General features: G+C 50.6%; 4 protein-coding genes and 1 pseudogene across 4 annotated transcripts, besides 21 other annotated features; all 5 read left to right on the top strand.

The window, feature by feature from the left end:
• Window positions 1-61: a sequence feature (heterozygous, Esmeraldo-like haplotype).
• Window positions 62-899: a sequence feature (areas merged during assembly that could not be assigned to a particular haplotype. This can correspond to areas where the two haplotypes were merged or to regions with more than two copies in the genome that were merged during assembly.).
• Window positions 643-826: a sequence feature (A-rich).
• Window positions 900-2,301: a sequence feature (heterozygous, Esmeraldo-like haplotype).
• On the top strand, window positions 1,619-2,230 carry Tc00.1047053510105.322 (annotated as a pseudogene).
• Window positions 2,302-3,302: a sequence feature (haploid, Esmeraldo-like haplotype).
• Window positions 2,507-3,811, top strand: Tc00.1047053510105.310 (mucin-associated surface protein (MASP), putative; the record flags this gene model as incomplete). Its single annotated transcript, XM_814809.1, has 1 exon — window positions 2,507-3,811. One exon carries the CDS (start codon window positions 2,507-2,509, stop codon window positions 3,809-3,811), a length of 1,305 nt encoding a protein of 434 aa, XP_819902.1.
• Window positions 3,303-3,707: a sequence feature (areas merged during assembly that could not be assigned to a particular haplotype. This can correspond to areas where the two haplotypes were merged or to regions with more than two copies in the genome that were merged during assembly.).
• Window positions 3,708-4,057: a sequence feature (heterozygous, non-Esmeraldo-like haplotype).
• Window positions 4,058-12,407: a sequence feature (areas not merged during assembly with more than two copies in the genome that could not be assigned to a particular haplotype).
• Window positions 5,095-9,034: a mobile genetic element.
• Window positions 9,154-9,196: a mobile genetic element.
• Window positions 9,154-13,224: a mobile genetic element.
• Window positions 12,408-21,595: part of a sequence feature (heterozygous, Esmeraldo-like haplotype) that runs on past the window's edge.
• Window positions 13,371-13,399: a sequence feature (AT_rich).
• Window positions 13,733-13,778: a microsatellite.
• Window positions 14,491-14,537: a microsatellite.
• Window positions 15,676-15,719: a microsatellite.
• Tc00.1047053510105.250 (membrane-bound acid phosphatase 2, putative) lies at window positions 16,599-18,155 on the top strand (the record flags this gene model as incomplete). Its single annotated transcript, XM_814808.1, has 1 exon — window positions 16,599-18,155. One exon carries the CDS (start codon window positions 16,599-16,601, stop codon window positions 18,153-18,155), a length of 1,557 nt encoding a protein of 518 aa, XP_819901.1.
• Window positions 18,170-18,209: a microsatellite.
• Window positions 18,357-18,388: a microsatellite.
• Window positions 18,449-19,411, top strand: Tc00.1047053510105.240 (short chain 3-hydroxyacyl-coa dehydrogenase, putative; the record flags this gene model as incomplete). Its single annotated transcript, XM_814807.1, has 1 exon — window positions 18,449-19,411. One exon carries the CDS (start codon window positions 18,449-18,451, stop codon window positions 19,409-19,411), a length of 963 nt encoding a protein of 320 aa, XP_819900.1.
• Window positions 19,477-19,504: a sequence feature (AT_rich).
• Window positions 19,944-20,960, top strand: Tc00.1047053510105.230 (glyceraldehyde 3-phosphate dehydrogenase, cytosolic, putative; the record flags this gene model as incomplete). Its single annotated transcript, XM_814806.1, has 1 exon — window positions 19,944-20,960. One exon carries the CDS (start codon window positions 19,944-19,946, stop codon window positions 20,958-20,960), a length of 1,017 nt encoding a protein of 338 aa, XP_819899.1.
• Window positions 21,513-21,541: a sequence feature (AT_rich).
• Window positions 21,573-21,595: part of a sequence feature (AT_rich) that runs on past the window's edge.

The following is a 21,595-nucleotide window of genomic DNA, read 5'->3' as shown; positions in this document are numbered from 1 at the left end:
CTCTGAAGAGATTGGCGCCTTCAACCCGAATAAAGACTCCACTCCACCTTTGGAAGAGAATCCGTCGAAGCCTTCACCAGATTCTTCTGATTCCATTATACCTCCCATCCCTCCGGTGAGCCCGAGTGCTCAGCAAACCGAAACTTCGTCCACTCCTGCCGGAACACAGCTGACGGAACAGGGACAGTCGATGGGGAGCAGTGGTGCGGGCAGTGGCGGTGCATCCGCACCAGCGGTGTCCACTGTCAGTACTTCCTCAGCCGAAGAGGAGTCCGTATTGCAGGTGACGTCAGGGACATCTCCCGATGGAAATCCAACTGTGGGTGGCGGTTCTACTGCTGATGGCGAGCCAACGATGGAGACAAGAAAAGGAGGAACGAATGGGCAGGAGGAGGAGGTTAATACACAGGTCAGGGAAATAGATGCTACAGCACTCAGCAGCAGCCTCGGAAATGTGTCGCAGGGGAATAACACCGATGCTGGCAAAATGCGTGGGAGCGGACTGCTGCTATCGCTGCTGCTTCTGCTGTTGGGACTGTGGGGGTTTGCGGCTCTGTGAGGAGTGACTGGCTGTTGCGTGGGACAATTGCGACCTCCCCACCACCGAATTGCGTCCAAGAACTAATTTTGCTCTTCAAATAATTTTTCCCCTTTTTTGCTTATTTTAAATTTAATTTCCTGTTTACTACTTTTTTTTTCTTTTTTCTTTTTATTTTCTGTGCGTAATTTTTAAACTTTTTTTTTGCGTTTTTTTTTCTTTTTCATTTTTTAGTTTTTTAATATTTCTGTTTTGCTGTTTTAATTTTTTATCTCTCATTCCCTTTTTCAATTGTTTTCTGCTGCACTCTTCCTGTGAGGGGTGCCGTGTGTTTCCCGCCCAACTGCTCCACTCGCACACCCACCGACACGCTCATGACGACGGCCCTGTGCGCCTCGCCTGCTGCACGCATGAGGAGGGGCCGCGACGAACGGCGCGCTGAGGGAGCCGTGACGTGTGGGCGTGCGACGAGGGCCTGTGGGGCGGAGCACACATTTCTTCCACTCTTGTTTTTTTTTTTCTTTGCGGCCAGGGCGGGCAGACACCCGCAGCGCCACACACACAGCCACACCCTGCCGCCGTGTTTTTCTTTCGTTTTGTTTTTGTTTTTTTGTGGATGTGGGTGTGCTGCCACCGTGCATTATTGTTGATGTCGGGGCCGTACCGCATGTATCGCTGCCATCCAGCTGTGCCTCTTGCTGTGCTGATGTGCCTCCCTGTGCTCCTCTTCTCTTCTGCTCCTCCAGCACACACACACACAAAAGTAGTTGCACAGTGCTCTGCGGGAATGCTCTTGGTGATGGAGATGCTTTGGCTTGCGTCCCGTGCTGACATGGCGAGGCCGCCGCGTGTCTGCCAGCGGTGGGATTCACGGTGTCATTGGATGGATGCGTGTGAGACGCTCTTTGCATTCTGCTGGAGGCCGTCTGACACGGCTGCACGATGCCCGCCATGCGTGAATTTGTTGCCTGCTCTTGAGGTCATTCTTCTCTCCCCTCTGTGTTTTTGCTCTGCTAGTTGCGGGCGTCGCTCGGTGTGTGCTGACGCGTGACGGACGGTGCCACGATAGCCTTCTCTGGCGATGACAGTGGCTGTGCTCTCGACACACATCCACACACTCTTTTCTGTCTCTGTGGGAGTGATTGCAGCAGGAGCGTGGTCTACGGCAGCGGCCGCTGACGGTGCGGAGAAAGACGAGGCGCTGAGGGAGGAGAAGAAGCCCGAATCCGCTCGACGAGCTGCCGCCGAGCCTGTTGTTGCTGGACGCGATGAGGCGCGAGTACGGCCACACGTACACCCGCACGGTTGCTGCGCCGTACTTCTTCCAGCACTGAGACGCCGCCGGCCACACTAAGTTGTGGTGCTGCCACAAGCACAAGGAGGACAACAAGATACATTGCATGACGGAAACCTGACCGGCATGTGGTTGCAGCGCATGGAGCACGTGCGCCAGTACGCGTTGAGCGTTGCGCTCATGATTGTGGAGGAGAGGCGGCACGACATTGTGGCGCTGTGTGTGTTCCGCGGCCGGGGCATGCCGGGGATTGTGAGGGACGCGGAGTACACGGAGCTGCTGGACTGAGGGAGGAGGTGGCGGACGTTGCGGCGCAGCGGGAGCGCATGACGGACTGCGTGTGCTGGGAGGGCCCGACGATCCCGAGGTCTGTGCTGGAGGGGCGCGTGTTGGAGTGAGCGTGGCGTGCATGTGAGAGACTGAGGAGAGGGAATAACAGTAATAGTGACTGTGGGGGTTTGAGGAACGGTGGACGGGCGAAGAGAGCTCCTTTTTTTGATTGTTGTTGCTGTTGTTGTTGAGCGGCATCCACCTAATTGTTGTGTTGGCGGTGTGTGAATCTCATTGCTGGAAGGGACGGTGCGTGGCTGTATGACATGTCTCTCTTTTTGCTTCCGCTCTGCGTTGACGGGGAGTTATTTTGTGCTGAAGGCTGCACGCAAGTGACAGGAGTGATGATGGCGATGATGATGACTGGCCGTGTGCTGCTGGTGTGTGCCCTCTGCGTGCTGTGGTGCGGTGCCGGCGGGGTTTATGCGGGGGGTATCGACAACAACGCAGTGGGTGATTGCATGGCGTCGGAAGTGTTGGGAAGGAAAACATTGAATACGCCGAGCGGATGTGATAAAGCCGCGCCGAAGCTGCCTTTTCGGTCAGCATTGCCCATCACCGCCTTACAGGCTGATGTTTCTGAAGAAGGAGAAGAGAAAGATTTAAATTCAATTGGACCTTCCGGTACCGGTGACAGCTCTGGAGGAGGTGGTGGTGGTGGAAAAAGTGGAGTTTCTAATTCGGGGACTCCCGGCTCAGGTGGTGGCAGTCAACTTGGAGATGATCCTTCAAATGCTGCTCCTTCTGGTGGTCCACCCCCACCTCCACCTCCTGAAGGCACTGAAGGTTTAAAGCTCTCCGGAGGTAAGACATCCACTCCGAGCAGGGAACCCCAAACAACAATTAAGCAGCCAGGTGGAATCAAAACGCCTTCAAGCACCACACCGCCCAGCGTGAAGGTATTGGAGGAGGGACCCAAACCCGAAGCAGGACGCCAAGTTGCTAATCCACAAGAAAAATCCAACAGTCAAGTCACTGGTGTGAATGCCAATGAAAACAATAAAGATAAGCGTGCCATGAAGGAGGAAAAACCTTCCACCGTTTCTTCAATTGAGAGCACCCCGCAAGTAAATTTACCAACGCCACCACAACCAACGCCGGAAGTATCACCGCCAACAGCATCACCAGAAGCGAAACTTCCAGCAACAGGAGAAAGCTCACCAACACGAAATCTCTCACGAGATCCAACTGAACAAACGAACGACAACTCACAGTCACAAAACGAAACGGCGCCCGAAACACTGATACAGCCTTCAGGAGATGCTGAGACACAGCAACAAAATCAAGAGAGCGACACATCGAATCTGTTGGAGATTACCGATGACGGCAGCCTTGCGGAAAAAACATCATCATCCATCTCTAAAAATGACAGCGACGATGCCCAGAGTACGGTGGATGAGAATAATGACAATTCTCAACGACCTAGCCCCAAAGAAACAAGCGACCACAAAGCCGATAATAAAAACGTTGCTTCTACACCCAGTGAGAGAGCACAACAAACAGTAAAAACAGCCACCATAACCCAAAGAAATGATACTGCGACGAATGGCGGCAGTGACAGCAGCACCGCGGTCTCCCACACCACTTCCCCTCTTTCATTTCTTCTTCTTGTTGTGTGTGCTGCTGCGGCTGCGCTGGTGGCCGCGTGAGAGTGAGTGAGAGAGCGCCATGCACCGCCCGCACACACACTCGTCTTTCACCCACTCTCTGTGTGTGTCCCCTTGCATGGACTCTCGCCCTCACCTCATCCCACGAAGCACACACATAATGTGCCCATTGTATATATTGCATGCACACCCATGCAGGCCCGTTGGTGCTCTCTTTTGCAGCACACGCACCGCTGCCGTCCTGCCTGGCTGCATGGGCGGAGCACCGTAACTGTTTCTGTTTTGTTTTTATTGCATTGAGTGGGCGACCTCTCTCTCTCTCCCTGTGTGTGTGTTTTGCTTTACGGGAGCAATGAGAGTGTGTGCGCTGGTCGTCCCACGCTTCGGCTTTTTGTTTTTTACTTTATTGTTTTTGAGTCTTTGCTTGTGTTTTAGTCGAGTGCATCCATTACACTTTTTTGATTGGCGGTATGCTTTGACTACGGACAGTTTAATCTTTCTTTGTTATTCCCATATTGTTTTTTATTCTTGCTGAGAAATTGTCAGTGCTTCTTATTCTTGTGAGGCCATTAAGTTTTTTTCACGTGTGCCATGCGTTAGTTGGTCCACTTTAACCCGTGGCTTGCAGCGCTGCTTGTTCTAATTGCGATGATTTTTTTGATGTGTCTTTCCAGCGGATACTTTGCTGTCACCCTGACGCATCCCTGCTTTTTTCTTGACGATGTGGTGCGTACCGACGGCGCGTGGGCGACTCCGGTTGGGGTGAGGGATGTGCTTCTCACAGCGCAGGATGCGTCGCAGGAGTACGGCCTCTTTTTGAATAACCAATGGGCGTCCGTCCGCATCAAGACGTCGACAAAAATTCCGGATGACAGCAGGTGGTGCTGCGGCTTTTCCTATCCCTCCAGCAATGACGCCGCACCTTGTCGCGGTGCTGGGGCTCTGGTTGCGTATATCAACTGTGTAGCAGGGCGTTGCTGCGAGCACGACGGAGAGCAAGGTGACTTCACCCCTCGAGAAGGTTCCGCGCCATGCTCGGTGCGGGGAGGTGAAGCGGTCTGCCTGCAGACTGTCGGACAAAACTGCACGACCGTTTCGCTGCGGTCACGCCGTTGATATCACACGCTGCGGTGGTGTCCACAAGAACCCTGGCACCGAGGAGGATGGCTTCATCGCTCTCTGGGAGCTTAGCATTGCAGGCATCTCTCGCCCGTAAAAAGGGTTGCATTTGCTGCGCGACTGGAGCAGCATCCACCTGACATCGTTCTTCTCCAGGAAATAAGTAACCGCAGCAACGTAGCGACAAAATGCTCTGGACGTAATGATTTCCACCAGGCCGCACTGGGCGCGGTGGTGGCGTTGCCATTCTGGTGCGCCACTCTTTACCGTGCGAGCGCCTGACGCTCCCTGGCACTGATCTCCTGAAGATCATTGCTGTCCGTGTATTTCCACCGGGCTGTCCCGGCATTTGCGTGGCGAATCTCTACAATCCTCCTCCAGCAACTGTTCAAGAATTCGCATTTATTAATATCGTCCGTCGCTTAGGCCCCGCAGCTATTATCGCGGGTGAATTGAATTTACATCATGAGCTCTGGGACGGTCATATACCAACAACGACTGGAGGAGAGAAGTTTGCCGCCATTTTAATTGATATGAAGTTTGAGCTGGCAAATGACCTGGCGCAGGCAAAACGGATCGCAAATCGTAATGTCTCGTCCCCCGAAGTGAATGCGTATCGCGCACTACGCGTCTCTAGCTGGAAATCCGTTCCCTCCATGGATTCGGACCACTGTTGAATACCTTACTCGGCAGGGATGGATGAGGGCATTCCGCGACTAGCCAACACGCTGCCTCAACGGAAGAAAGCCACCTTTGCTCTGCAAAAAGCGAATTGGCCTGCTTTCACCTCGTTGTGTGAAAAACTTCTTGCCACCGCGTCCACACGGTTGGAAATCCGCAGGGGTATCTTACGAGCAGCTGAGCGCCATACCCGCGGCAGCCGTGGCAGCTCCAAAAAAGATATGGACACACGAAATGGAACAAGCCGAGTCCGCTGCAGAAGCAGCACACGAAGCACACACATTGCCTCACCTGGAGACAGCCTGCTTCGAGCCGAATTCATCCAAAAAAAGGGAGGAACGAAATCAAGCCTTACGCCGTGGCTTCGCTTTGCTTCTGGGAGCTCGCGCGAAAAAACTTTGAGCTTCATCCAGTCCAAGCTGGCGATGCCTTCGCGGTATGGCGGCGCCGCATCCTTATCCTCTGGAATCGGATGTGCTCCGCACTGATCTTGGCCGCGTTTGCGCCCCGCCTCGGCAACAGGCAAACCTGCTCGTCCTTCATTTTGTACGAGCTTCACGCGCCACTTTACCCTATACTGCTCCTGCACGCCGCGCTCCCTTGCTCCCTGGTGGCTGGAAAATGGATCGGCCCTTCGCGCCGTATGAACTTGACGTGGCCATTCGTGACTCCTCGCTCGGCTCGGCCCCTGGCCCCGACAAAATGTTGAACGAATTTCTGCACCGTCTCGGGCCCGTTGCGCAGCAGACTTATAACGATGCGCCACAACTCCTTCACAAATGGCAGCCTGCCTGGCTCCTTGAAGAATCGAGGACAATATTCGCATTTCCAACCCTGGGAAAGAACCCATGCCACCCAGAGAGTTGCAGACCTATCAAATCACTCTCTGCTTTACTACAATTAACCGAAAGAATGATTCACCGCCGTCTGTCAGCGTTATTGCCACACCACCCACGTCAATTTGGATTTGCACCTTCGCGTTCTACGTCGGACGTGGTGAAACTTGTTATCGATAAATTACTCGTGGATTGAATGAGTTCAGCAGCGTGGAGTATGCGCGCCCTGGAGGCGGCGCCCCCACACGACACCCTCGTCGCCATCGCTCGCTCGTGGTCTTGGTTGATTTTTCGACTGTGTTCGACACCATTGGCCATGGGAAATTATTCTGCATGCTTGACGGACTTCCGCGCCTTGGCCCCGAACCGAACACTGGCTGCACAACTAGCTGCGGGGCCGCCATTTTAAGGTATGCGCTCGCGAACGGCACTCTCGGAAACAACCCACCCCAACTGGAGTACCGCAAGGCAGCGTCCCGGGACCCCAACTCTTCCTCCACCATGTGGATGACCTGCTGCGCCGCCTGGGCAACATCTACTCTGCCTCCGCATTCATGTGCGCTGACGGCCTCGTACTTGTTGCCTCAGGTGCGGAAATCCACGCATGTGCTGCGGCAATGCGACCGGCACTGTCACTTATAACGACATGGGCTACCGAGCACAACCTGAAGATCAGCGCGGACAGGAGCGAGCCGCTCTATTCTGCGAGTCCCCACACCGGCGGTCTGACGAGGACACCGCGGACCGTCGTCTGGGCGATGGAAACCCAGGCTGGAGGTCCCACCCGGTGCGTCTGCCCGGAAATGCGATTGATCGGGCCCTCAATTTTGGTGTGCACGCCACCGCCGCTGCAAGGCAGATCGTGCCACGCCGCCATCAGCCGCGTCTGGCCGCAGAGGCGGGCGCGTCCCATCACACCATGCGATCCTTTTTGGTCGCATACGTTTATAGTGTGCTATTTCATAACGGTGGGGCAATTTTCCCGTACCTCGCTCCCACCTGCCTCCGCAATACGGCGGCACGGTATCGCGGAAGTAGTAAAGCGTCCCTTGGCCCAAGCACACATAGAGAAAATACGTCTTTCTACTTGGAATCCAATCTTCTCCCGCTCCGGAAGATACTTTGGCTCCGTGCAATCACGCAACGCAAACGCTATACACGCCTCCACGACCACGGGGATTTGCGTTCCCTTATCTACTCGGAACCTATGTCGCCTTCCATGCATGGGAAAGCGGCGACATCGACCCCGCTTCCGAAAGATGCCGTTATTACTGAATCACGCCGCGTCTGTAACATTATTGGGATACCCCACAACCACAATCGTGCTCCTTCTATTCAACATCGAATTTTTCCCTGGCACAATGAGTTGCAACAAAGTGTATTTTTACCAGCCACGCTTTGCCAAAGACGCCTCTGACGATGTCAAGCACACGGCTTTTGATTATTTTTATTTCCCTGGGAGATTACGATTTTGAATTATGGACGGTCGCTTCTTCATCTCTCGCTGAACTCGCATCCGGATCCGCTGCGCTATTATGCGGCTCCACAAAGACAATTGATGTCCCTGTGGAGGCCCATCGTGCAGCGGCTGGAAGGCTCGCATGCTCATAGAGAGCCGAGTGCCTTGCCATTGAAAATTGGTTTAGACGTCTCATACTTTCTTGTCTGGAAAAATCCCAATCGCCCACACGAATACTGGTGGCGACGGACTCCCTTTCGTTAATTGAGGCGCTCCGCGTCGGCCCGTTGGCCGCGCGAGACTGTGCCACTGAAGCGATTTGAATTATCTTGCTTTCCTTGGTGAAGCGAGGCCACCACGTAGGCTTTATATTCTCCCCATCACAATGCGGTATTCCACGCGATGAGGCCGCTGACTAAGAAGCCACGATTGCGCGATACCTCCCGCAAGGGGCGTCCCAATCTGGCACGTGGACTTCCACACTGCAGTCAGGCGACTGTACTGGAAGGGGGCCCAGGAGGAAGAGGAAGGCGCACACACCGCACTCCAGGCGTTCGTCGGTGCAACAAAAAACACATCCCTGGTGCCCGGCCAAACGTTGTGCCCAGAGTGGCGCCTCCGCGCACAGGCACGATGCTGCTCCTGCCCACTCTTCGGTAGAATCGCAAGCGCCCTGCAGATCACAAGCGGCCCTCTGTTTCGGTAGCGCCGCCCCTACCACAATGAAGGGACGGATCCACCCCGACATCCTCCGGAACCTCCGCCTGTCGTGTCGACTGCGCCTTCTCGTCGAACGAAGAGCAGCAGCTTGTCGCCGTTCTGCCAAATCTGTGGCAGAGTCTTCTCGCCCGTGCAGAATATGAAGGCACACGCCCGACGCATTCACCCCAGCACTCCGCCCGGTTGAGAAAGGACTCACATGCGGATTCTGCGACAGCTCCACGGGCCCTCCCAACAAGCGCCTCTCGCGCAGATCACCAAAAAAATGCCGAGCGTATCAACGAACAAAAAACGGACAACGCACCTCTGCAAGCTCCAATGACAGCCACAGCCCTTCAGCCACTCCTCTACCGCAACCCCAAAAAGCCGCTGAGCCCCGACGGCCCACGGGAGGCCCTGCCGCACACGCTGTGGGGATGCCCCCGCTCTCGACAACTGAGCGCCCGACTATCGGAGGACACGCCCTCTCGCACGACAGTGCCGTTCAAGACGGAAAAACCGGCCACGTTTCCACACACAGCCCTCGGGCTATTAACGAACAGCGGCCACGAAGTATAACAAAACAAAAAAAGCGGCAGACTTTGGGGTCCTCCAGCCAAAAGACGCCGCCGCTCCCCTTCGCCAATTGCTGAAGTGCAAAAAAACACAACCGCGTCATATGCCTTCTGCGCGGTTTTCCGCAGGCCGAACGTAGGCAAAGGATGCCTGTATTCCGCGTGAACCAAAAACACATATATCCGTTGCAGCTTCCAAATCATGGCGTGTGTCTTTGAGCTGCCTTTATTCGCCGCTCCCTGCAGCGAAGTATTGTCCACCCAAAAGTCCATGGTGGATGGCGGAAAAAGGCCGATAAGGCCAAGCGTACCGCGCGCGCCTCGGTCTGCATGATGAGAAAAGGCTTCCTTCCCCGCTTTCCCTCGGCAATTTTAGCGTCGCCGGGGTCTGGAATAAAAACGGCGCCCCATCCATGGAGCGACGCGTCCGCGACGCTGGCGGCGCATTCCTTTTCGGTGGGCTTGATGATTCAACCACAATTATTCTCAATCATGTGTCGCAATCTCTCGCCCGAACCAACCGCTGACAGCGGAATTTTCGTCGGGGATGTCTCCAGCACAATCCCCCGGTGAAGCGCGGATAATCGCCGTCGCACTGCCTTGATGAAAAAGTAGTAGTCACATAAACGCGTGCACTAAATGGCAGCCGCATACAAAAAGCGTGACGCCGTAACCTCCATTTCCGCGATGGTTAAAGAATTGAGTGCCGGCATGGCGCATACAGACCCGAAAAACCTGTCACTCAGGGATACCGTCTGGAGTGTGTGACCAAACTGCACCCACAGAAAGGCGTACTGCGTGGCGCCCGATTCGCGTTCCTCCCCCATGGATGCGTGACAGCTGTCCGGATTACGAAGCACTTGGGCTTCCCACAATGTCGCATCGCTCTTCGACACGGCGCTGCGTATATTATCGATCCATACGTCGACACGCACCAATGGAGGTGCAGCCCAGAGGGGGTGAACCACCGTCGTCACCCCCGCAATTGCTGAAGTAATCATCTGGAGAATTTCTGGGCTGACCTTGTATCCCATAGGGAGCCGTGTCAGCTCCAGCAGCGTGCCGTCCTCCACGCGGCATCAAAAGAGATGCCGAGTCTCCCGCGGTAAAGACAGGAGAAAAGGATGCCTTTAAATCCAGGCAGGAAGCGGCCTCAGCCATCACAGGTGGCAAATAATGGGAAATGTGTAAAAGAGGAACATTCGCCTCATAAGGGTCGTCTCTGTTCTTGTCGCGTGGCCACGCGATCCATCGTCGTCGTGAACCGGCGGTTTTCTCCTCCACAACCGAAAAAGTTATTATCCATCCACTTGTTATTGTGGACAAAGCGTCCTCGATTATTCCGCCTTAATCATCGCACGTCAGCAACTGGAATCCTCCGTGAACGTTTCGCGTGCTTTACCGGAGGAAGACGGAGGGAAAGGGGACCGCCCGACGAGTCCACAAACTTGCATGAGCCTCTCCAAGGTAGTCGGGTTCAACCGACTCATGATCCACTTTGGTATTCAATACGGGCACGTTGACTCGCTGTAACGGGATAGCGTGTTCACCTCGTGCAGTGGTCAGACGCGTCCTTTTCGCGCTTCTTGTTATTGTAGCAGCATGATTGTGATTAAAATCATGGAAAAACGTTCCTCTGCTCTCAACCACGGTTCCTGCCCTTCCGCAGTCTCTCCCTTCACATCAATGCGACCAGTGACGACAACTGGGTCAGCATTGTGGTGTACTTCCACAAATATCGAACAGTATTCTGGGGAAGGTCGAACGGATTGACGTGCCTCGCCAACTGCGAGATCACGTGTGGGTCCAAATTGTGTTTCCCCACGATTTCAGCAGCGTGCCGCAACGCACCCCGTTTTATGGAACGCGCCGTGGCACCCCAAGGAGCCAGAGCTCGTTCGACTTTGGAAGCCGTAAAATTCGTGAGCTTTTCGTTTTCTTGAAGCGTCCTGCATAGCTTTATAGTGTCGAACGCGTCCTGCCCTCGTATCCTCACGGACCGCGAGGCGCGGTGGGGATCCGCCCTCGCCGTCTTCGGCGCCACGGACCAATCCAAAATTAAGGTCCCGTCCGGCTCCAGTGTAAAATTGTTGGGTGTCAAGGATGCAATCTCAAACAAACGACTCGCCGTTATCCACGCAAGTCGAAAAACAACACGTTCCCTCCAATCGGTTCGGCTGCGGATAACTTGATTCATCTCTTCCTCTGTTAAGGGGCGCGCCTGTTTCGTCTCCCATCGCGCCGCATTTTTTTGTAACCCCAGAATCATCATGCCCAGCGGGGTTCGATTCATTTCCGACATGGACCGCAGCATCCTGGCGTACTGTAGTCGAGTCCATGGCGCCACATCTAATGTTGCCATCAAAAGGCCGCGCGGCTCTCCTCGTTCGTCGGCTGTTCGTGCGTGCTGCAAAAGGTTGTGAATTGCCCCGCTAGGGACATTCTCTGCTCCCACCTTGACGGCACACACATTTATCGAGCCACCTCGTTCGCGCTCCTCATATTGGCCCAAAGCGGGGGTGTCGGTGTTTCGTCGTACCACAATCGAGCGTCGTTTACGGATAAGCTCCATTGCCCTTCTCGTCGATTGCGTTGGGCAATTTGAAAGATCGGATGGAACATCGGCGGTGCGGTGCGACTTCTGTGCGTAATAGCCGGAGGTGGTGGATTGTATGTGGCTGCCGTTGTCCGCCTTCGTGGGCGGCGTGCGGTAGCCCCACTGCCGTTTTTTGACGGCCATCGGCGCCGCGAGCAATTCCCTCTGCCGCGCACGTTGCATGTAGACGCCTCGTGTCCATAGGTATGACATCGTTGGCATCGCAAAGTGCGTTGGGTTTCTTGCCGATCGACGAGAGGCTGGACTGCCTTCGCATGGGTGTCCGTCTGGTGAGCAGCGGTGTAAAGACGGGCGCGCAGTTTGGAAAGCCGGATGCCGGGATCGGATGCCATCGTGAGTTGCATCCGGAATGTATTCAGTAGGGACCTCCCCAAATTCATGAAGCGATCGGTGGGATCCCGCCCGCCTTCCAGCACGCCGATCCACTCGACCAAATTTTCAAAGGCAAGTTTAACCTGCTCGTCGTCCTGTTGCCAGCATTGGTGTGCGCACCGGAGGTCGAAAACGACTCCGGAGGCGCCCTCATTCCATATACGCGTGGGCCGCGTGGTGGCGTCGAATGTGCAGAAGCCGCGGTCCTCTTCCATAGGCGATTGGGCGTCCAGAGGAGAAGTGCGGGAAGGCAACGGCGTGGAAGGGTGGAAATGTGGTCTCCCAACGTTGCCGTGAGAGGGTCTGTAAGTCGCCGAACTGTGTCGGGCCGCGCTGCTAGGCACGCCTCCAGCCATCAAGATATCCGTTTGATGCGGTAGTGTAGACACGCCATCGTTGACAACGTGTCGAGTAGCGGGGGCCTCGTCCCGCCCCGCCGTCTCCGCATCCCGCGCGGGTTGTTGTGCATTATGGCGTGCCTCCCGTTCCTGGAATTGACCGGTGAGCCTTCCCAAGTTGAATACGCGTTCCCGTAATTGGGCGTGAGCGACCTCCAACTGCTGTTGTAGTTCTGAGACCTGGTTGCCGGCCCCGGCGATATTGGATTCCCTTACCGAAAGGTTAATATGCGCTTCCTCGGCCTGCGAGTTAAGCTGATCATTCCGATTCTGCACGTCCGCGACGGCGTTAGCGTAATCAAAATTCAGGCGCTGCTTTCAGCAGTGATGAGCCCTTGTTGGTGCCCCAACTCCCGGGCTGCCCCCATAGCGGGCAGGAGCGCTTGTGTCTCGAAATTAGGGATCCGAGGCGCCCGTAGATTCGCAATATGTTCCGCAAGGCTCGAATCCATCATGTGCTTGGCAGATCTCGAAAACAGGCGTAAGTTTGTCATTGTCGCACCGACTGTTACTATCGTATCAAACTGTCAGGACTCATCAATAAAAGCGAGTCGCGCATGGATATCGCCGTACTGGCATACATTCCCAACCTGCGGGCACAAACGTAGCTCCGCTTAGAGGCCTTGTAAAAGGTACCAATGCCATTTCTTTAAAACAAATTGAAGTAATTTTTTGTGGCCGCAATAAAAAATATTAGGAGTTGGTGATTGTGTCTTATATGTTATTTGTTTTGTGTTATGTATATATGTATTTTCACATGAATGTGATATAATTAACACATACCTTTGTGTTTTTTTTTTGGGAATTATATATAAAAAATGTAAGCGGTTAGGAATGTGACTGCCATTTAATTTTTTTTATTTTTTTATTTTTTGCGGATGCATTAGAGTGTTTTATAAGCCCATTAGGTATTGAAATAGTGAATTTGGCGCTAATGTAGTGTAACAGTGACGGCAAAAAAATCATCAAAAAACAAAAACAAAAGAGTTAATGCATATAGTCTACAATGAGAAACAGAAAACCCGTGATTGATGGGATATATATACATATATTTTGTACCTTGATAATTAGCATGTTTTGTTTCAAATTTAATGACCCTATATTTGTTCATATAACTATTAGAAAACCTAACGTGGATGCATTGATTATTATCTATTTGATATTTGCTATGCTCTGTCATGATGATTGCCTTTTTTCTTTATTGTGTTTATTGCTATTATTATTATTATTATTATTATCATTATGTTATTATTGATTTTTCTAAGGACGATATTTATGTTCGAATCACGCGTATGACACCCTGATATAATAATAATAATAAAACATTGAATCATTGCGGGAAAAATGCATGCAAATATTTCACGTTTTATTCTTTCAAAATAATAACGGAGTACAGGTTGTATATCGCTGCGAGAAAGGTCTGTATGCTGAATTGGAGAGAAAAACAATGTTTATTTACCGTGAATATAGCATAGTTGGATTTTGGGTAAGGTAATAATGAGATGAATAAGAATAAAGCTTTGGCCAATTTGCTCTTCATAGTAGGACTAGATAAGTTCGGCTTTTCCTTTCATTTTTCAGAATCTATAATCAATTTACCTTTTCCTGCAATGCATATTTTTTGAATCCGAAGGCAGTCTGTTTTCTTTATTTTTAAGGCCTCATTTTGTTCAATATGATGTGCCGAGGAAGAATTGTTAGTGATGTTTTGCTACGTTGAGTTCACCAGTTTTTCTATGAAGATTGATTTATACAGATAATCGTGAAAGCTTTTTCTTTATTGTTTATTTTTTGTGTGTTTTATTGTTATTTATTTGTATATGTACATATATATTGGGGAAGGGAGTTCATTCCTTTTTTACGTTTTTCAATTTTCCATGAATCTCTTCATCTCTTAGCTTTTTAATGGTTACGATACATAAGGGGTCTAGTCTGGGGGACGGAGTTGCTAGCGAGAGCAAATGAAATAATAATAATAATAATAATAATAATAATAATAATAATAATAATAAACAAAATTTTTAGGGAGCTAAATGGCGGACAAACATGAGTCTAAAACTGAGCGCTTCAAAAAATTCAAAGGGCATTACGCGCCTCAGAAGGAGGCGATAGCAACACTCATGCCTGAGGCCTACAATGGCCGCGACAAGGGGATGTTTAGTTTGTTAGAACGCGATTAAGATCCTGAGGCATTTATTATTGAGCTGGTCTCTACAGATTTCTGAGGATTGCGCCGCATGGTGTGAAGAAGGGAATAAATGAATAAAAATTGACTCGGTGGGATATGATGACAACAACTCAGCAAATATCATGCCAATGTTACCTTTTAATTTCAATACGACACAAAAAAGTCTGGAGCGCATTTATGCACCTAATCTTCTAGCGTTTTTTCAGATTGTTGATCTAGCTTTAGCGTCTCAGGAGGGACGTGAGAATTTGCTTTTCCATTTACCACAATACAAATACAGGACTGAACTATATGCTCTTACGTCGATATGCTTGTTATTGGATGTTAGCGAGGACACCAGGGATGGAGAGAGTGTACTGAGATTAAGAAGGAGTCGAGAAGTATTTGGTCTTCAGCCCACGACGCACTGGCTGCTTTGCTGGGGGCTGGCTTTTTGGGAGATCAGGTGTATGTATTACGTCTTTGATTTATTTATGGCTCCGGGTGGGAGTGTTATGCCGCGTTGATAGAGATTCTTACAACGCTTCTTGCTGATGCTCTACTTGGTACCGACGAAAATTGGTAACTTACGGTTTTGTTTCATCAATTAAAACGCGTCACAAGAGTTGACAAAAGCTCTATGGATCACCTAGCCTTTGAAGAAATTATAGCATACAGTTGTGTGCATCCCTCCTTTGTTTCATGTATGCGTCAGCTAGAGATGGATGAAGCAACTGCGACACCCTGGCAATTTTATTGTTGACTGCCTCAGCGTGGTGCCAGGGTCAATTGCTCCGTATTGTCGGGGGAAGCCAGGAGCCAGCAATGTTTACCTCACTGGGTTGTCGTTGTTGGCGCGGGGCTGACGGCATCACAACCAGCGCCCGGACCAGCTGCGTCTTGCTGGGGCACGGCAGAGCACCATGAGGTCTGGGGGCACGCCTTACAGGCAAGTGGGACATCGAATTTATTTGAGGAAACTCAAAAAAAAAAAAAAAAAAACAAACAAACAAAAAAAAAAAAAAAACACGCAACATCTAGGGCAGATTTTTGGAGCCAGTTCCAAAATGCAGTTAAAGATATGGCGAAAAATGCCTATTGTTACAGACGGCATATCCTGTATACCATTGTTAGAGGCGTAGCAATGTGATGAAACCAGTGAAAAGGAGGCTTCTGAGCATGAGGTATTTTGGGAGTCTTTCAGTCAGCAGAACCAAGAAAAGAGAGTTGTACTACAGTGGGATAACTTTCAGTTAACGACGCGCACACACAAAAATAGACGATATATGCTTATAAACGACAGCAGAAATGATGTACATTTTGTTAAAAAAAGAGAAAAGGCACTGCATACAGCAGCACTTGATGCGAAGCTATGCCATCTCATGGTCTATGAATTGAGTGGCTATGAAAAGGAGGACTGTGAAACAAGCAATGGCGTTTAATCGGCATAACGGTCTGAAGATTATTAACACTTTCTTCTGTAAACTGTCCGGTGCCATAATCAGAAGAGGCCTGACTTCATCTGTAAACAACAAGATTGATAGAAAAGCTTAGAAAGATGCATAACATTTGACAACTGCTGCAAAACAAAATTTTCATAATATACTTAATTGAAGGTCGCCCGCGGGTCCGAAGACCCTTTAAAGAACTCCAAGAATCAATATTGTTCAAAAATAAAAACATGGAAATCAACGCATTCTTTTGCGCGGAACTCTTTCCTCCTATATTGTCTTCTTTTAGCGTTATTATTGTTTTTATTATTATTAAAAGTTTTCTTGAAGAATTTATTACCAGATGGGTTTAAATAGGTGATAGTGCTGCTTTTTGAACTACCCCATTTTTAAATCATTTTCTTGATTTTTGTTTTCAATGAGAGCGTACTAGAATTTAACGATTATATATAAACATGTATTTTTTTTTATTAAAGGAGGGCCAAACGACAGCAGGAGGGGTGTACCTCCGAGCCCGGTATGTGGCGGTGTGGTTGTTTTTTTTGCTGTTGGTGCACGTTGGCAGTGGCAACGCCGCTGTGACGCTGCGCCTTGTGCAATTGGTACATCGCCATGGCTCACGGTCTGCCCTTGTGCATCACAATCAAACTCAAATATGTGGCGACGTTCCGTGTGGGCAACTGAACTCTCACGGAAAAGACATGTTGATAAAAGTCGGGACTTTCCTGCGGGAACGGTACAACAGTGACCCCACTAATCCATTCTTCCCTTCCGAGAGCTACGATGTCGAAGTTTCATACACCCGCTCCACCGATGTGCCACGTACACTCCAGAGCGCCGTGGGTTTGTTGTACGGTCTCTTCCCTAACAGGAGTGCGGCTTTCCCTGTTATTCACACCGTTATTCGCGGTACCGACTGGCTCTTGAATGGCGGACTTTCTCCTTTCGCCACTGTTTTTTATTTGCTGGATGACGCCTGGAAACGCGATGTGGGAAACAAGGAAGTTGACAAAATCATTGACTTCTCCACTCTGCAGGCCATTGCTAAAGAAGCGTTCAGTGAGGGGTACTGCGCGGATCCGGCAAACCGGTGGGATTGTGCGTACGTATTGTTTGACATTGGCGCTGCTTTGCAAGCTGATGGGCGGATAGAGAGTCTCAAATTATTGAAAGCAAATCTGGAACGGTTGCGATCCTTTTCGCGGTTCTATTACAGCTCTCAATATGCGTACAACAGCTCGGACGAGCAGCACGTGAGGATGGGTAGCCAGGGCCAGAACCTGGCGCAACAGTTACTGGCGAACGCTGAGCTACACATGCAGGGCAAAGCCAACTACAAGCTTTACCATTACAGCGCCCACGACACAACCCTCATGCCGCTGGCAGCGACGCTTGGTGATATTGGACCTGAGAGTATGATGCCACCCTTTGCCCAGCTGTATGCATTCGAATTACTGTACGATGATTCCACCAACACCCACAGCATACGGGCGATGCGAGGCTCTCCTGAACAGACGCCGGATACGAACCACCGTTTCAGCTGGGATGGGTTTCAACTGAGGTGCATGGACAGCAATGGCAATGTTTACAACGCCAGTCAAAATACCTGTCTTTACCAGGACTTTAAGCGTTTTGTGGATTCCACTAGACCCACGGACCCCGCGGGGCTTTGCTACCTCAACGACCGCTACAAGGCGTTGTTGAAATGCCCGACGCGGGAAGGAAAGCCTCTTAACAACCACTGCATGGCCTACCGCAAGTTGTGTCCTGCGTGGTCTTGCGACTCTGACTTCACACTGGATCCGGTGACATTGCAGTGTGTGTGTACCGCAGCTTCTTGCATGGAAAAGGGGGGGGAAAAAGGTGGGAAAGTTTTGGGCGCGAGTGGGATTGCCGGTGTTGCGATTCCCAGCTTTTTTGTTGGAGCAATTCTTGCTGCCTGCATCGCCGTGATAGCGCTCGGGTGGTATTTTCGCTGGGGGGCTTCGGATATATTGGTTCAGCCTGCTTAGATAATGTTTTTTTCAAAAAAAAAAAAAAAAAAAAAAAAAAAAACAAAAAAAAAAGGGGTCGAAAAAAGGATTTTTTAGGCCTTATTTTTCTGCAGCACTGCTGGCAGAGATCCGATATCGAAAAAAAATATGAGAAATACTTTCGCTAAGGCTTATGCTTCTATTTGGTACAGCGGTGGGATTTTGTTATTGATTACGTGCATATATATATATATATATATATATATATATATTGGGTTCTTACGTAAATATGCGTATATATATATAAAATTGCATATTTTTTTTTGTGTGAAATGCGTGGTTGCTCCCGTTTTCTATTCAAGCTGGTTCATAAATTTATTGAGTTCCTACAGCAAAACATGTTTCGCCATACCTCTCGAATGTTTTTTAATTCCGTGGCTGTGTGGGGTGGTGGTACGATGGGAAGTGGTATTGCCCAGGTTAATGCACAAGCTGGAATTCCTACCACCGTCGTTGAAGTATCGCAGGAGCGGTTGAGTGTCTCGCGCAAGTCCATCGAGAGTTCCTTGTCCCGTATTGGGAAGAAGCAATATCCTGGCGACGATCAAAAAATGAAGGCTTTTGTGGATGAAACCGTTTCGCGAATAACTTTTACGACAGACGAGCAATTGGCGGCATCCAATGCGAGTTTAATTGTGGAGGCTATATTGGAAGACATTGACGCGAAGAAGGTTCTTTGGAGGAAAGTTGATGGCATGGCCCCGAAAGAGTGCGTTTTTTGTACGAATACCTCCTCGCTCTCGGTGGGAGAGCAAGCAGCAGTCACAGGTCGACCAGATCGTTTTGCTGGTCTACACTTCTTCTCTCCCGTGCCAATGATGAAGCTGGTGGAGGTTGTGAAGGCAGCAAAGACTTCCCAAGCGACTCTCGATCGGATTCTGGAGTACGCAAAAATGTTGAATAAGCAGCCGGTGATGGCGACGGACACGAAAGGATTTATTGTCAACCGTTTGCTTATTCCATACGAATTGGAGGCCTGTCGGATTGTGGAAAGGGGCGATGCGACCGTTGAGGACGTCGATTTGGCGATGAAACTTGGTTGTGGACATCCGATGGGGCCTTTTGTCTTGGCTGACAGTATCGGAATTGACGTACTCAAGTTGATCGCAGACGCATGGCATAAGGAGGAGCCAGAAAACCCATTGTTTAAACCTTCCAAGCTCATTGACGAGAAAGTTGCTCAAGGGAAACTCGGTCGTAAAACTGGAGAAGGCTTTTACAAATACAAGTTCTAGCGAGGCATCTAGCAAGAATGCAAGCAAATATATATATATATATGTTGTTGTTGTTTTTCAAAAACTTATTTATTTATTTGTTTTTTTTTTTTACGAGAGCAGGAAGAAGACGAATGGAAAAATAAATACTTCTTTTTTTCCCCTTCCGTTTTGCTATCGCGTTGGTTGGGTGAAGGTGGGTATTCGAGGGTCGAGCGAAAGCCAATAACTCCCAGAACGAGAGGGCGCGACAATTTTTTTGTCAGTGCGAATTTCCTGGGGAAGTCCTCCTGTCATTCCCCCTTTTTTTTTCTCAACTTCCTCATGAGCCATTAAGGCCTTTCAAGGGAAGCGATTGCGAAGGCAATGTGGCGGGAGCGCGGACCCGGCTAAAACCGCAGCTTTGCGCCGCGGGGTGCCATTGACACTTCGCCTTTTCCGTTACCGCGTTTTCTTTGCTGGCGCCTGGGTAGTTGCTTGTTAGCAGCCACAACATCGTAATCTACTCATCGGTATTCAACGCAAACGTTACCGGAGGGGAGGAAGAAAGAAAATGACTGAAGGGAAAAAAGTAACCATCAAGATTGGCATCAATGGCTTTGGCCGCATCGGCCGAATGGTCTTCCGCGCCGCGCAACACCGCAACGACATTGAGATTGTTGGCATTAACGATCTGCTGGACGCGGATTACATGGCGTACATGCTGAAGTATGACTCCACGCACGGTCGCTACGGCGGCATGGTGGAGGTGCGGGAAGGCGCTCTCGTCGTCAACGGCAAGAAGATCCGCGTGACAAGTGAGCGCGATCCCGCCAATCTCAAGTGGAATGAGGTCGGCGCGGTGGTCGTGGTCGAGTCGACAGGTCTCTTCCTCACCGATGAGACCGCCCGCAAGCACATTCAGGCCGGCGCAAAGAAAGTCGTCATGACAGGCCCGCCAAAGGACGACACGCCCATGTTTGTCATGGGTGTGAACAACACAATGTACAAGGGACAGGAAATCGTCTCCAATGCCTCGTGCACAACGAACTGCCTTGCGCCGCTTGCGAAGATTATTCATGAGAAATTCGGAATCGTTGAGGGTCTCATGACGACAGTGCATGCCACCACGGCAACACAAAAAACAGTGGATGGTCCGTCGCAGAAAGACTGGCGCGGTGGTCGCGGTGCGGCGCAGAACATTATTCCGTCAGCCACCGGAGCAGCCAAGGCGGTTGGGAAAGTTATTCCCGCGCTGAACGGCAGGCTGACCGGCATGGCGTTCCGTGTGCCGACTCCCAACGTGTCCGTTGTCGACCTCACCGCGCGTCTGGAGAGGCCGGCGACATACGAGCAGATCTGCGCCGCCATCAAGGCAGCCTCTGAGGGGGAGCTGAAAGGCATTCTTGGCTACACGGAGGACGAGGTTGTTTCCACTGACATGAATGGCGTCGCGCTGACGTCCGTCTTTGACGTCAAGGCCGGCATTTCCCTCAACGATCGCCTCGTGAAGCTCATCTCGTGGTACGACAACGAGACCGGGTACTCCCACAAAGTGCTGGACCTCGTTGCCTACATCTCAGCACACTGAAGCGGCGGCCGGAGGGAAAATTCCAAAAGGAAATAACAACGGGTTTGGCGGGGGTGCCAGGAAATGAAGGTAAATAAGAAGGGAAAAAATTGTATATACGAGCAATGAGAGTCATGTAAATGCAAAACGAAGGTTCAAAAACAAGGATCATACCTTGGGCTTTTTCTTCCTGTTAATTGGGCATTGGGTTTTGAAGAAGGTATTATTTATTTGAGTTGGGTGCGGGTTTAGAGTTTCTCTGTGGACTCACGCGCTGCCACATGGCGATCGTCAGGTGGTTCTTTAGGGTTGGGGTTATATTGGGGTCGTCTATCATTTCCACCTTTTCATTCTTTTTTTTTTTTTTGTTTTGTGGCATAGAAGCCTACATCTTACACCCGTTGTCCTTTGGGGTAGTGTTCGTTGCCTCTTGAGTTTTGCTGAGGTTCGTTCTTTTTCCCGTGGTGATTTCATGTATGACAACCTCAGCGTGGTGCCAGGGTCAATGGCCCCGTATTTTTGGGTGAAGCCAGGAGCCAGCAATGTTTCTGCGACGGTGCACGTGGGCCACCGAATTTATTTGAATAAAAAAAAAAAAAAATGAAGACTACTTTTAATGCATTAACTGTATTCTTATTTATTTATTTATTTTATGA

This window comes from Trypanosoma cruzi, genomic scaffold (assembly GCF_000209065.1).
Source record: "Trypanosoma cruzi strain CL Brener 1047053516621 genomic scaffold, whole genome shotgun sequence".
Taxonomy (NCBI): Eukaryota; Euglenozoa; class Kinetoplastea; order Trypanosomatida; family Trypanosomatidae; genus Trypanosoma; species Trypanosoma cruzi.
The sequence above is the reverse complement of the archived record's forward strand: the minus strand, read 5'-3'. Positions and strand labels throughout refer to the sequence as shown.